The following is a 14,143-nucleotide window of genomic DNA, read 5'->3' on the forward strand; positions in this document are numbered from 1 at the left end:
TGTACTGTTAACCCATGTTTATTAACAGCACACCATGGGGAAATTAATAAAGAATGTCCAAGTGAGATTAAGCACTTGTTAGGGGTTGCTATACCAACGCAGCTTACCACCATCACTGTGTTATGAAGAGATTGAAGGCATTCTGAGAGGGGGAAAAGTGCTACAGTGTCAAAAGATAAGGGAGGACATGTAGTTATTCTATTGGTAAAAGATGTATTTTCAGTTTCCTCTGATTGGTTGCAAGCTGGAAGCAGGTCAAAATTTCGGAAGCTATTAATTATTAACCAAAATGTTGTCATTTAGGGCTGATTATTCCAGGGGTTATTTGTGGACTGATTATTAATGATAAAGGCCTAATTTAAAGACAGTGGGTTGTTTTTCCAAGGTGGTTGTTGCACACTGTTAATTGGAGTTCTATCTTTGTACACGATTTACTTAGCGGGCAGGCTGAGGAGTACCTTGGACCCCTAACTTGCTCTAAATGTGTTCTGGTAGCCATTGCATAAAGACTGACATACTGACGGCATATAAAACATAAATGGAAGACAAGTATAACAAAGTTAGTGTACAGTAGACAGAAAGAAAAGGATAATAGTTTTGTATGAAACAGCCAAAGTGTGCCATCCCCGCCTACGCAAATGCCCAAGTAAACAGGGTCAGCTCGAAGCAGGACCACTGAGACATCAAAGTTTGTCAGACATCTAATTTTCTTCCTCCCTTCTCCCAGTTTTCTACAGCATCCTGCTCAGTTTCACCGAGAGATGAGGTGGGGCAGGAATTCTGGAAGCTCACCTTTCCTGTGAACCAACCGGTTTGAAAATAAAAGTAAGAGCGAAACTAAGAAAAGAACAAGTACCGTGGGATCTTGAAGATAGCTTTTACTATGGCTACAGAAGACAGTAAAACTTCACAAGGTCAAAATGAGAGAATAACGCAGAAAACCATTGACAACAATGAATAGTCAGAATGATCAAAACTTAAATCATTAAAACGTTAAGTGTCGGAAAACTTTGAACAAAGGCTGGCTGAGCATTCACGAGAGCTGTTTCAACACCCGTCTGCCTTCACTAATCTAACCTCCTCCTTTCGTGAAGAGAAGTACCGCCCCTTTATTGAATGTGGGCAGTTACTCTGTGTGTGCTCACCGGAAGGGTTTGGGCTAAAACCTCCCCCTTTGAAGAGAGGAAGTAGCGCTCAGATTCTGCGCAGACGGTTCAATTGTAATGGCAGTGTGGTGGGGCGGTCAGTATTTAGCTGGCAGTAGGCTTTCAATCGGCGGCCACTATCGACATGATTCCGGAGTCGCTGCTGCTGGTGGTAGTGGGAGGCTGGGCTGCCATCTACTTCACAGATTTGATCCTGAAGGTGAGAACGTTAACCATTAAAGTGAAGATTCTAACGCAGACAGCTAGGGCGGAAGGCATTGTCTTTTTATTCAGCGCAGTGTGTCGCAGTGCCTATCAGCCTCGTACATTGTTTGCAGGCGCCTGTGGTGGGCAGTTCCTCTTGTGCGAAAATAAATCCTTACCTTAGGACACGTATAATTTTCCCTCAACTTTCAGGTAATAAACTCTGCAAAAAACCGCTGGATATTAGAATGAATAAAATCAAGACGGAATTTACAGCAGTTTTCTCGCACTTTAGCACTCATTTGATCATCTGGGGTTAAATTAAAATGCACATTTTCATGTAGCACACTGGACCCCAAGCTTTTCCACTGAACTTCCAGGTGCTGCTGATGATCCAGGGACCGAACTCAGCAAAATAGTCTTTAAAAGAACAACATTTTATTCATATACGATAGGCTTATTACTAGTATTTACCTTAATTTTCAAGTGTACTCATCTCATGTATACTATTTGGTAAATGTTCACATATGAAAGATTCCATAAAGCCATTATTACATCCATCAGTACATTTACCATTCCAGTCGTACTATCCCCTGCATTTCAGTAATCCTGTTTTTCAGTCTTTTTTACCCTAAATCCTTCAAACCTTAGCTCTGCTCCCTATCTCATTTTCACTTTCCACGTTTTTATATAAATGACATCATATATCATCTGTACGCTTATTTAAGATGGCAGGCAATTTCAGTTCTTTCACTCAGCATAAATACTTCAACAACTAATTGCTTTTCATTGCTTCTGTTGTATTGTATAAACCAATTTATTTCATGTCTGTTCAAAATATGACTTCAGATTAACATTACGAGAAAATAAACCCTAACTAACATGTGTAAACATCTTTGTATGGGCATGGATGTCATATTCTTCTGCATAAATACCTGCGAATTGATATGCTGGATATGTCTGGATATGCTAAATATGCGTTCCATTTTCCAACAAACTACATCACTTTACAATTCAATCACCAGTATTATTATGGTATTCAACATCCAATTTATTAACATTTTTACGAACACTTACTGTAATAAATCTTTAATTTTATCTCTTTTCCCTGTTGAATAGTGGTTTATTTTTGTAGTTTCACTTTACATTTCTCTAATCACTACTGATTTAGCATTTACTGAAAAGTTTATTTGCCTTCTACATATTTTTTGGTAAAGTGTTCAAACATCATGCCATTTTAAAAATTTTGTTTCTTTATTTTAAAAATGTATTGTTTTTCAAGAATCTACTAATGAAAATTTTTAGGAATTCTTTATGTATTTAAGGTGCAAATTCTTCAGCACATATATCTTTTACAACCAATTTTTCCCCAGACTATGACATTTTTATTTCCATTACACTTGGTTAGAAAGGCAGAAGCTATTGATTTTGATTAAGTCCAATTTACACATTTAGTTTATGGATTATACTTTGCCAGAATGTCAAAAAATGGTCTCTTCTTTTGCCCTCTAAAATTCCTATTTTCAGCTATTACAACTATTTCATTGTTGTAAAACTCATCTTGAATTACGAAATTCAGTTTTTCAAAAACACTATCCAGTTGTTAATTTGCTAAAAGCTATTTTGCTCCACTGCATCTTTTTTCCATATTTGTCAAAACATAATTGTTCATATTTACTCATTTCTGACTTTGTTTTTGTTCCAAGCATGCAGTGTTATATGTACTGAGACATTCAGAATGAGGTATTTCATTCATTTTCCCCAGACAAATTCTTTTCTCTGTCTTAAGTTTTTGCATTTTCTGTGAAATGTGGAACTAGATCCATTTCTGTTAGGATTTTTACTTGGATTAGTTTCATGCAAGTAAACATTTTTTAAAAATAATATCTTAACAGTATCAATTCTTCTGATATGTCTATTAAATTGGGTATATTTCTCTGTTAATTTGAGTTCTTTTTAACTTCTGTTAGCATAATTTTGTACTTTTCATTGAATACATTTTTTCATCTTTCATGAGATGCTAATTGCAGTGGCCAGGATTAGAGTGGTGAGGGTAGATAGCTCAATTTCTTTATTTTCTGAGGAAATAGTTTTTTACTATAAAGTGAGCAGAGTGCTTTTCATTATTTCCTTTGATAGGTTATAGAAAATTCTTTATTCTTAACTTACTAAGAGCATTTATTCACAGCTCTGACAAATGCTTTCTCTGCACTTGTTGAGATGGCTGTGTGTGGTATTCCTTTTTTATTTAATAGGTACATTTGATAAATTTCCTTCTTAATGTTAAACTTCTTCATTCCTGATTTAAATAATCTTGATTAAAAGGATTTATTCTTTTGAGATACTATTGAGCTCAATATAAGAATCTTTGAAGATTTATTCATGAGACATGAACAAAAATCTGTTGTCAAATCATTTATTTGCTGTACATTGGGCTCAGTAATAGTATACTCATAAAATGAGTTGCAAAGTATTTCCTTTTGAATGTTTGGAAATAGATTAGTTAAAATTGAGTATTACTTCTTCTTTAAATATTAGGTGGAATTCACAAATGAAGCCATGAGGACTGGATTTATTTTCTGTTTGTGCATGGGACTATTTTAAGCTAACTGTCAGTTATTTTAGTACATATAAAGCTATTATGATTATATACATTTTTTTTCCAACAATCTTTGGTGATTGTCTGGTTTGTAGAATGGGACTATTTCTGTAATTGTCGAATTTATTGACATGAAGTTGGTAATAAAAATATCTTATTATTCTTTATATGTATATAAATTCTGTAATAATATCACCTCTCTTGTTTCTGTTTTTTATAGTTTGTGCCTTCTCTCTTTTTTCCTCGTTAGCCACACTACAGATTAATCAATTTTACTGACATTTTCAAGGATCACATTTTGAATTTGGTAGTCTTTATTTTTTTAGTTGATAACCACTTTGCTATTTAATAATCTCTTATGTTTTCTTTGGATTTAATTTGCCCTTTTCTTTATTTTCTTAACTTGAGATCTGACTGGACTTTTTAAAATATGTTTCATGTTATTTATTCATCTTGACCAACAAATACTGCTTTAACAGTATTCTATATACCATATTTTTATTTTCATTTATTTCAAAATTCTTTCTTACTTCCTTTTGATTTCTTGTTTGATGCATGGATATGTAGTAAGATTAAGATATTCACACTACAGGGTCTCCCCCGTGGCGCAGCGGCTGAGCGCTGGGTTGTGAAGCTGCCCGCAGCCTCTGCAGCGCGGGTTCGATCCCCGGCTGCTCCCCGGCCACCGGAGGAGGGTCCCGCATGGCGCGCAGACCTCTCCTGCCGCCCGCTGCTCCCCTCAGCAGTGTACCTCGGTCCTTCTGCCTGCTCTGCTCCCCGCTCTGGCTCTGGTGAAATTCTCACCCTCCCGCGCTTCTGACTGTACCCAGTGCATGGATAAATAAATCTGGAAAAAAAGATATTTATACTACAATGTCATCTATATGTCGATCTATAAAATCAGATATCTTTAAATGAGATTATCTTTTATTTATCTGGATTGCCTCATTTTAATCATATGAAACCTTAAAAGGAATATATTTGAGACATATGAAATGACACCACCTGGTAGGAAGATAAAGAGGTGCACGTGTCAAGAAAATATTGGTAGTCTATTTAAAGAAAGAGAAAATACACTGTTACCTACAACATTACAATAAAACATGGCCCCACTGATCAATATTATTGAGACTTAACCCCTAGGCCATTAGGCAGGCTCCCTGTTAGTGATTTCTAATTTATTTCATTGTGGTCTGAAAATAGATTTTCTATTATTTGTGTCATTCAGAAATGTGCTTAGACCTTTTAATAATCCTAAACATGTTTTGACTTGCTAATTATGTTACCTGCCTTTCAAAAGAATGTTTATTCTAGTATTAGTAGTATGTTCATCAGGTCAGGGTCACTGATAGTGTAGTTTAAATATAGTATAGTATATCATGGCTTATCTTTGACTACTTATCCTAACAAGTTCTTTTAGAAAGAATGGGTCTGCAAATATAAGAGGTTGTAAAATACATATGTTACGGAACTCAGTTTAATTACTTTGGGGTATTTTGGTAAGAAAACAAGGAGAACTAATCTCTGGCACCTTTTTGTAAGTAAAACAACATGACCATTCTGATATCTTTCTTTTTTTATTTTAAGATTTTATTTATTTATACACGCACTGGGTACAGTCAGAAGCGCGGGAGGGTGAGAGAATTCACCACAGCCAGAGCGGGGAGCAGAGCAGGCAGAAGGACTGACGTACACTGCTGAGGGGAGCAGCGGGCGGCAGGAGAGGTCTGCGCGCCATGTGGGACCCTCCTCCGGTGACCGGGAGCAGCCGGGGATGAACCGGCGCTGCAGAGGCTGCGGGCAGCTTCGCAACCCAGCGCTCAACTGCTGCGCCACCGGGGAGGCCCTCTGATGTCTTTCTTCTCTAAGGTAACAAAATTTCTGGAATAAACATAAACCAGCTACTTTGAGTTTACAGAAAATATTACTTTATTATCATCTGTCTAGATGCATTGAGATAGAAAAACCTAAAAACTGTAAATTTGGGCAACCAATAGCATGATTAGCTAAAGAAAATACTTCTCTTTTTTTTTCCCTTACAATACAAATGATTTTTCAAATTTGAGTGATGTGGACCTTTTCTTCTCTTTTAGTCATCGGTTCATTTTAAGCATTCTTATGAAGACTGGCTGGAAAACAATGGATTGACCATCTCCCCTTTTCACATAAGATGGCAAACTGCTGTTTTCAATCGTGCATTTTACATTTGGGGACATCGGAAAGCAAGGCTGCTTTACCAGTGGTATACTTCATTTTTCTCTTTTTTGGCTTGAATTTTTCATTTTGATTATTAGAAATATCTTGTGAAATTAAAAATTTCAGTATTTTTCCCTTCTATCAAGTTTTTTAATTTTTACCATTTACCTATCTTAACCCAAAGAATTGTGTCAGTTACTTTAGGATTGAAGTCAGGGAGTCAGTGGTGCTTTGATTGGTTTACAGTAATCTCTGGGGCACTCCAGAAATCAGAATTCTGTCTATCTTGTGTAGCAAGATATGAGGACTTTGTGTAAATTCCTTTTTGTTAAAAAATTAGCTCTAAATTATGTAAAAGTAAATATTATTGCATAAGTTATCAGAAGCATCAGCAGAAAATGTCATAGTAACATATCAAAGGAAATAGAAATAAGGAATTAATAAATATATGAGCAGAAATAAATGAAATAGAAAACAGATCTGGAGAAAATCAGCAAAGCCAAAATTTTTGATTCTTTCAAAACATCAAGTAAATTCATAAAACCTTTTATTACTATGACCTGATCATCATGACTGATTAAAAGAAAAAGAAAAATCAGCATTGTACAGAATCTGTAGATATTAAATACTAAAACCTATTGTTCATAAATACTAAAACCTACTTACAATTTGACAAGGTTCTTGAGCTATTACCCAAAATTTAATAGAAAATATAAATATTTTTCTCTACTATAGAAAGATAATTATTAAAATAACAAAGGAAGAAAGTGATCATGTATCTTATGTTAAAAAACTCAGTTCACACAAAACAAGGCTAAAATTAAAGTGAAAAATATGTAAAAATGATGTCATGTTAACAAAGCCTTTGTAATGTTTGAGTACAAAATTAAAACACTATTGTACATGAGCAAAGTGAAGCAAAATTAAATTTAGCCTTTCAGATAATTGGAATTTTCCAAAACTGATAAATTGGCGATTGAACAATAAATAACAAAAGACAGTTGAATAACTGCTTCAATCAAATAGCTGAACTTTGAGTAGGTGAAAGAATCAAAATTACTGAAATTTGTAACCAGTTATCTTGATTATCTGCAATTTAAAATGTACTAGGAGGGGGAAGAAAAAGAGGAGGTAATAGGGTCAAAACAGGGTGGTGGGAATTGTATATAGACTATAACCAAGATAAAAATGCATACATTGTGCAAAAAATGAATTTTGATGTAAAAAATATATAAAATTAAATTAAAAAATAAATAAAATCTAACTGAGGAGATTACTTCCTAGTATTGAATTACGAGAAATTATTCATTTCTATAGTTTTCCTCTTGACAGGTTCAACTTTGGAATGGTGTTTGGAGTAATTGCCATGTTTGGTTCTTTTTTCCTCCTTGGAAAAACATTAATGCAGACTTTGGCACAAATGATGGCTGCTTCTCCCTCTTCTTATTCCTCCTCATCTTCTTTTGCTGCTGCTTCTCCCTCTGCTTCCTCCTCCTCCTTTTCTTCTTCTTCCTCCTCTTCATCTTCGTCCTCCTCTTCAGTTTATGGTGAGCAGGTACTACAGGTTGTGGTAAGTGTCGTTCTTTCAAACAAATTCAAGTATACATGTAAAATGTTAGCCTGTGCAGTGTAACTGAATATTTATTTAAAAGGGCTTTGTAAAATATATATATATATAAATATGAAAATAATCTCACATATATTGAAAATTAATAATGCTTTAAACATTTGTAAGAATATATTAAGAATTAGTAAAAAATGTTGCAGTATTAGGTAATAGTAGAAGAAATGATTCACTGATGAATTGACTGTGAATTCACCAGTAAATAATCAATTTAAGTTCTCTTCTTAAGATTAAACTTGAAAGTATAGAAAATTAAGTTGATTATTTAAAATCACTATTATGTGTTAATGGCATTTAAACCTTAGCAAAATATTTGTCTTTTCAAGGTTTTCAGACTCAAAAAGAGTTATTATTAGTTATTTATTAATTATTTATTCCTTCATAATAATTACACTCCTAAAGTTAGAGACTTGAAATAACAGCACTTCTATGAGTTAGCAGTTACATGTTTTACGAAGAATATGATTCAGTCTTGTGCTTTATGATCCTAAGATTTGGGCCCTCTTTCTGCACCTCTATGAATATAATATTCTAAGCTCATTTAACTCTTTTTAGGAAATTTATTTCTTCAAGAATTTATGAACTGAGGCCCTCATTCCTTTGCTGATTGTTAGCTGAAAACCACCTTTACTTTCTTACCGCGTAAGCCTTTTCATATGGGCAGCTTGTTTCATCATAACATGTAAACCATAAGCTAATAACGAGAATTACATCAAGGCCGAACCCACAGTGTTTTATATTCCAATAACAGAAATTTAATCAATATTATCATATTCTTTTTGATTCTAACAAGTCCCTGCAGCTACTCAAGGAAAGGGAATTATATGAAGTTGACAGGGCCTTTCAGAAATATTTTTTTGAGAGATAACTACTATAGCATCTAATCAATTACACCTTCTTATTTAAAGAAATCAGACTTGAATGGACATTGTGAGTTTTGATGTGATAAGTTATAATCTTTACGTGTTAAACTCTTTGTAATAATTCTCACTTTAAAGTACATATATTTTACTATATTTTATCTTGTAACATCCAGCATTTTGAAAATGTTCTAACATTGGCTAAGTTACTTCCAGTTTTTACATTGAGTACAAAATATACCCATGTACATGTCCAATAGTTGCTCATGTACAATAGTGTTTTAATTTTGTACTCTCCAGTCACAGGAACCATGGATATATATTTTTAATCAATAGTTAATATAATACACTGTTCAGTTTAGTACAGGGCAGTTTCGATAGAAGGGTGAGAAGTTTCCAAATATTCTGGAAAAGGCAGGTAGAGAAGGAACCTTCCAATGTAGAAAGGTAGTAGAGGTAAAATGGTAATAATTTGCTTCATGTATGAGGATTTGTGCCCATTTTATTTCATTCTTAATATAATTGTGAGGAAAGTGTTGAGTATGAGTGAGAAAAATCAAGAATCAAAGATGTTATATAATTTGCCCTTTGTCTTGTTGTGTAAGCAGTAGGACCACCAGTCATCTATCACTGACTCAGAGCCTGTGTGCAAAATGCTATAGTACTCTTAAGAAAAAATAATTCTTGAGGAATTGTAACTTATAGTTAGGATGCATGCGATAGTAGAAAGGTTAAAGGTCATGCCACAGAAATGAGATAGTGCAGGAGATAAAAAATAACAATATATATATAGGAATTGCATTCCAGGAATTTTTTATTCACCAGTGCATAATATACCTGTGCAAAAATGGACAAAAGTAAGATTATAGTACAAATTATTGTTATGGCTCCTCTCTTTCATTATGAGTTTTGTACTATAGACAAAATATTTCTTCTTTATTTCTTTTTACCTTCATTTTTAATGAACTGCCATTATGTTACACTGTTAATTCTTTAACATTCTAAAAATTTTGCTCTCAGATGTGGCCATCATATTTTCCCACCACCATAACACCCATACTGCTCCATCGTTGTTAATTTAGCACTGTCTCTGACTTCTTCCCCTTCTTCTCATCCCCCTTGCCCTCCCTCCTAGATGCTTCACAACTATATCCAGCTTTCTAAGATAAGTTTTAAAGTTTGTCTTTGTCTGACCTTTGCTTGGCTTCTCAATATCTCACATATTAGTGATACCATTTTTGTATTTATTTTTTCCTTTGACTTATTTCACTGAGCTTAATCCTTTCCGGCTCCATCCATGTTGCTGTAAATGACATGAGTTTATCTTTTTTGATCACTAAGTATGTTTCTTTGTGTATATGTATCACATCTTCTTGATCCTCTCCTCTCATTTGGGGCATTGTCTTGGCTATTGTCTGGAGAGCTGCTATAATATATGATTTCCTTGAGAATTGGTGTTTTTGTGCCCATTAGGTCACATGGCAGATATATTTTTAGTGTTCTGAGTAACCACCACACAATTTTCCATAGTCGTTGGACCAGTTTCATCCCCACCAGCAGTATAAGAGGCTTCTTTTTCTCCACATCCTCGCCAGCATTTGTTCTTTTTCATTTATTATGGATGATTCTCACAAGTATGTGGTGGTATCTCATTGTGGTTTTTGATTGCATTTCCCTGATAAGTGTTAATGAACATTTTTTCATATACCTGTTGGCCATTTGCATTTCCTTTTTGGAGAAGTGTCTGTCTAGCTCTTCTGCCCAAGTTTTCATTGAATTGTTTGCTTTCTTTTTATTGAGTTATGTAAGGTCTTTGTAAATCTTCAATGTCAATCTCCTGCCATATGTATAGTATGCAAAAACTGTCTCCAACTTAGTAGAGTGTCTCTTCATGTGGTTGCTGTCTCTTTTGCTGTACAGAAGCTTTTTAGTTTAACATAGTCACAGTTACATATTTTCTATTGTTTTCTGTAATTCTGAGACAAGTCCTCAAGATATTACTAAAGGGTATGTCATGAAGTATTTTTTTATTTTTTTATTTTATTTTATTTTTTTTTATTTATACAAGCACTGGGTACAGTCAGAAGCGCGGGAGGGTGAGAGAATTCACCAGAGCCAGAGCGGGGAGCCCAGCAGGCAGAAGGACCCAAGTACACTGCTGAGGGGAGCAGCGGGCGGCTGGAGAGGTCTGCGCACCATGCGGGACCCTCCTCCGGTGGCTGGGGAGCAACCGGGGATTGAACCGGCGCCGCAGAGGCTGCAGGCAGCTTCGCAACCCAGCACTCAACCGCTGCACCACTGGGGAGGCCCATATGTCATGAAGTATTTTGCCTGTGTTTTCATCTATACATATTTCATAGTTTCAGGTATTACATTCAAGTCTTTTATCCACTTTTAGTTGGTTTTCACATATGGTATGAGATAATGCTCTAGTTTCATTCTGTTTCATATGGCAGTTCAGTTTTCCCAGCTACATTTATTGAAGAGGTTTTTCTTGGTCCAGTGTGTATTTTGCTCCTTTGTTGTAGAGTTGTTGCCCATAAATGTGTGGATTTTTTTTGTGTGCTCTTAATTCTATTCTACTTGTCTTTGTATCTGTTTTTGTTCCAGAGCCATGTTGTTTTAATTATTATGGTTTATAATATAATTTGAAATCCTGAAGTGTAATATCCACACTCTAACTTAGGAAAGGCTTGGCTATTTGGAATCTTTTGTTCTTCCTATCTCAATTTCAGCAATAACTGTTCCATTTCTTTGAAGAATATCACTGAGATTTTCATTGGGTTTGCAGTGAATCTGTACATTATTTTGGGGATGATGGTCATTTTCACCATGTTGATTTTTTTCTATCCATGAGCAGGTTATGTATTTCCATTTCTTCAGGTGTTCTCATTTGAAAATGTTTCATAGTTTTCCTTTTATAAGTCTTTCACCTTCTTTGTTAGACTTTTATTTTTTTAGGGATGATGTAAATGAGATGGCTTTCTTAATTTCTTTCTCTTTAAGTTTATTGCTTGCGTATAGGAAGGCAACTGACTTTTGTTTGTTCAGTTTGCATGAAGCTACCTTGCCGAATTGGTTTATTGTTTAAGTCTTAGCATTGAGTCTTTGAACTTCTTTCCATATATTACCATATCAGCTGAAAATAATAACTTCCTTCCCAGTTTGGATTCTTTTTATAGCTTTCTTTTGCTTTATTGCTTTAGCTGAGAATACTATATCATAGTGATGGCAGTGGACATACTTGCTTGTAGATCTTAGTGGAAAGGCTTTCAGTTTTTGTCATTGAGAATGAGTCTAGCTGTGGGTGTGTCATACATGACTCTTATTATTTTAAGGTATGTTCTGTTTTCCCAGCTTTTAAGACTTTCTCATTATATATGAATACTAAATCTTATGAAATGATTTTTTAGCATCTATTGATATGATCATATCTTTCTGTTTATTTGAACTACTTTGATTAATTTTTAGATGTTGAACCATCTGAGTTCCTTATATAAATCCCATTCAGTTACATATATTATCTTTTGGATGCATTGTTGGATTTGGTTTGCTAGGATTTCATTGAAGCTGTTTGCATCTGTGTTCATTAAGGAGAGTCATCTGTAGTTGACTCTTTGTGTTATCTTTGTTAGGTCTTGGTGCTAGTGTGATGCTGGCCTCATAGAATGTGTTTGGGAGAATTCCTATTTCTCTGCCTTTGAAAGAATTGGAGCAGGATATATGTTCATGTTGAAAAATTGATAGAAATTACCTATGAAATATCTGGGCACAGACTTGTCTTTGGGGGGAGAATTTCCAGTTTCCTTGCTTGTGATTAGTGTGTTCAGGTTTTCTATTTCTTACATATTCAAATTTGGATAATTCAGTTTTAATTCTAAAATTCTGTCCTCCTCTAGGATGTAGAACTTGTTTGCATGTACATGTTCATAGGAATTTCTGAATTTCTTCAGAGCCTCATAACTTCTCTTTCATTCTTGATCCTATTTACTTGAATTTCCTTCCTCTTTTTCTAGTGAATCTGGCTAGAGGTTTTTTAATTTTGTTAATATTTTTAAGAACTAACTTTTGGGGCCTCCCTGGTGGCGCAGGCGGTTGACCGCCGTGCTGTGAAGCTGTCCGCAGCCTCTGAAGCTTGGGTTCGATCCTGGCGGGCCAGTGAGGGTCCCACATGGTGCGGCAAACGTCTCCTGTCTCACCCACTGCTCCCCTCAGCAGTGTATTTCAGTCAGTCTGCCTGTTCTGCTCCCCCCTCTGTCTCCAGTGAATCCTCTCATCCTCCCAAGCATTTGGCCTGTACCCCTATTCTTGTATAAAAATATGTTTATTTAAAAAAAATAAATCTTTAAAAATAAACAAATAAATAAATCTTTGAAAATAAAAAGAACTAACTTGATTTCACTGATTTTTATTTTGCTGTCTTTATGCATTCATATTTATATATACACTCACTTTGGCAGCATGTTTACTGTCTGTTATATCTATTTCATGGTGTTGTTTTCTAATTTTTGTTTTCTTTCTATTGACTTCTGAATTTTTTTTCTTCTCTTTCCTACTTCCTTGGGATAATATATAAGGTGGTTTACTTCAGCTCTTTCTTTTTTCTTTATTTCATTTGTATTGAAATCATAACAGGAAACATCTCTGACCATAAAGGTATCAAACTATCAAACTAGTACTGCTTTTGCTTATCCTTTACAGTTTGGAAAGTTGTATCCTTATTACAGTTTGTCTTGAGTTATTTTTTCCATTTCTTCTTTGATTTCTGATTTATACCAGCAGTCTTCATCTATTACAGGTCGTCATGCTTTCTTTTTGTAGTTGATTTCTAGTTTGATAATGTTATGGTCAGAGAAATTTCCTGTCATGATTTCAATCTTAAATAAGTTGATGTTTGTTACCCAGTATGTGGTCTGTCCTAGAAAGAGACCCATGGGCACTTGAGGAAAAATGTGTATTCAGATGTTTTTGAGGGTCGTAGTACCCCTTAAATATTTATTGAACCTAAGTTCTTTATTTGGGACAATTACCTTCTTTTTTAATTTTCTATTTCATTTTTTATTTTTTATTTGTGCTTAGGTGAGAGTGGGGTGTTGCAATCTCCAACCATATATATACATTTTCTCCAATATCTGTTTCCAGTTTGATAGTAATAGTATTCTGGTGCTCTTTTTTTTTTTTTTTTTAAAGATGTATTTATTTATTTATACAAGCACTGGGTACAGTCAGAAGCATAGGCGGGAGAGAGAATTCACCAGAGCCAGAGCAGGGAACAGAACAGGCAGACTGACAAAATACACTGCTGAGGGGAGCAGTAGGTGCAGCAGGAGAGGTCTGCGCACCATGTGGGACCCTCGCTTTGCGGCCGGGGATCGAACCGGCGCTGCAGAGACTGCGGGCAGCTTCGCAGTCCAGCGTTCAACCGCTGAACCATGAGGGGAGGCCCTTTTGGTACTCATTTTTGATGACTGTCTATTGATCAATGTTAAGTCTTTCTGGAGTATTGTCCCCTTAA

General features: G+C 35.1%; 1 protein-coding gene across 1 annotated transcript in view; it reads left to right on the top strand.

Moving 5' to 3' along the window:
• Nucleotides 1-1,178: 1,178 nt before the first annotated feature.
• The window catches only part of LOC119250808 (membrane-bound transcription factor site-2 protease-like), a 73,902-nt gene continuing 60,937 nt past the window's right edge, over nt 1,179-14,143 (top strand). The window contains exons 1-3 of the mRNA XM_037518408.2: nt 1,179-1,365; nt 6,042-6,190; nt 7,477-7,714. Coding sequence (XP_037374305.1) covers nt 1,291-1,365; nt 6,042-6,190; nt 7,477-7,714 — 462 coding nt within the window. The 5' untranslated portion in view covers nt 1,179-1,290. The remainder of the gene's footprint in view (nt 1,366-6,041; nt 6,191-7,476; nt 7,715-14,143) is intronic.

Source organism: Talpa occidentalis, unplaced genomic scaffold (genome assembly GCF_014898055.3).
Source record: "Talpa occidentalis isolate TD23 unplaced genomic scaffold, MPIMG_talOcc4v2.1 talOcc4.18, whole genome shotgun sequence".
Taxonomy (NCBI): domain Eukaryota; kingdom Metazoa; phylum Chordata; class Mammalia; order Eulipotyphla; family Talpidae; genus Talpa; species Talpa occidentalis.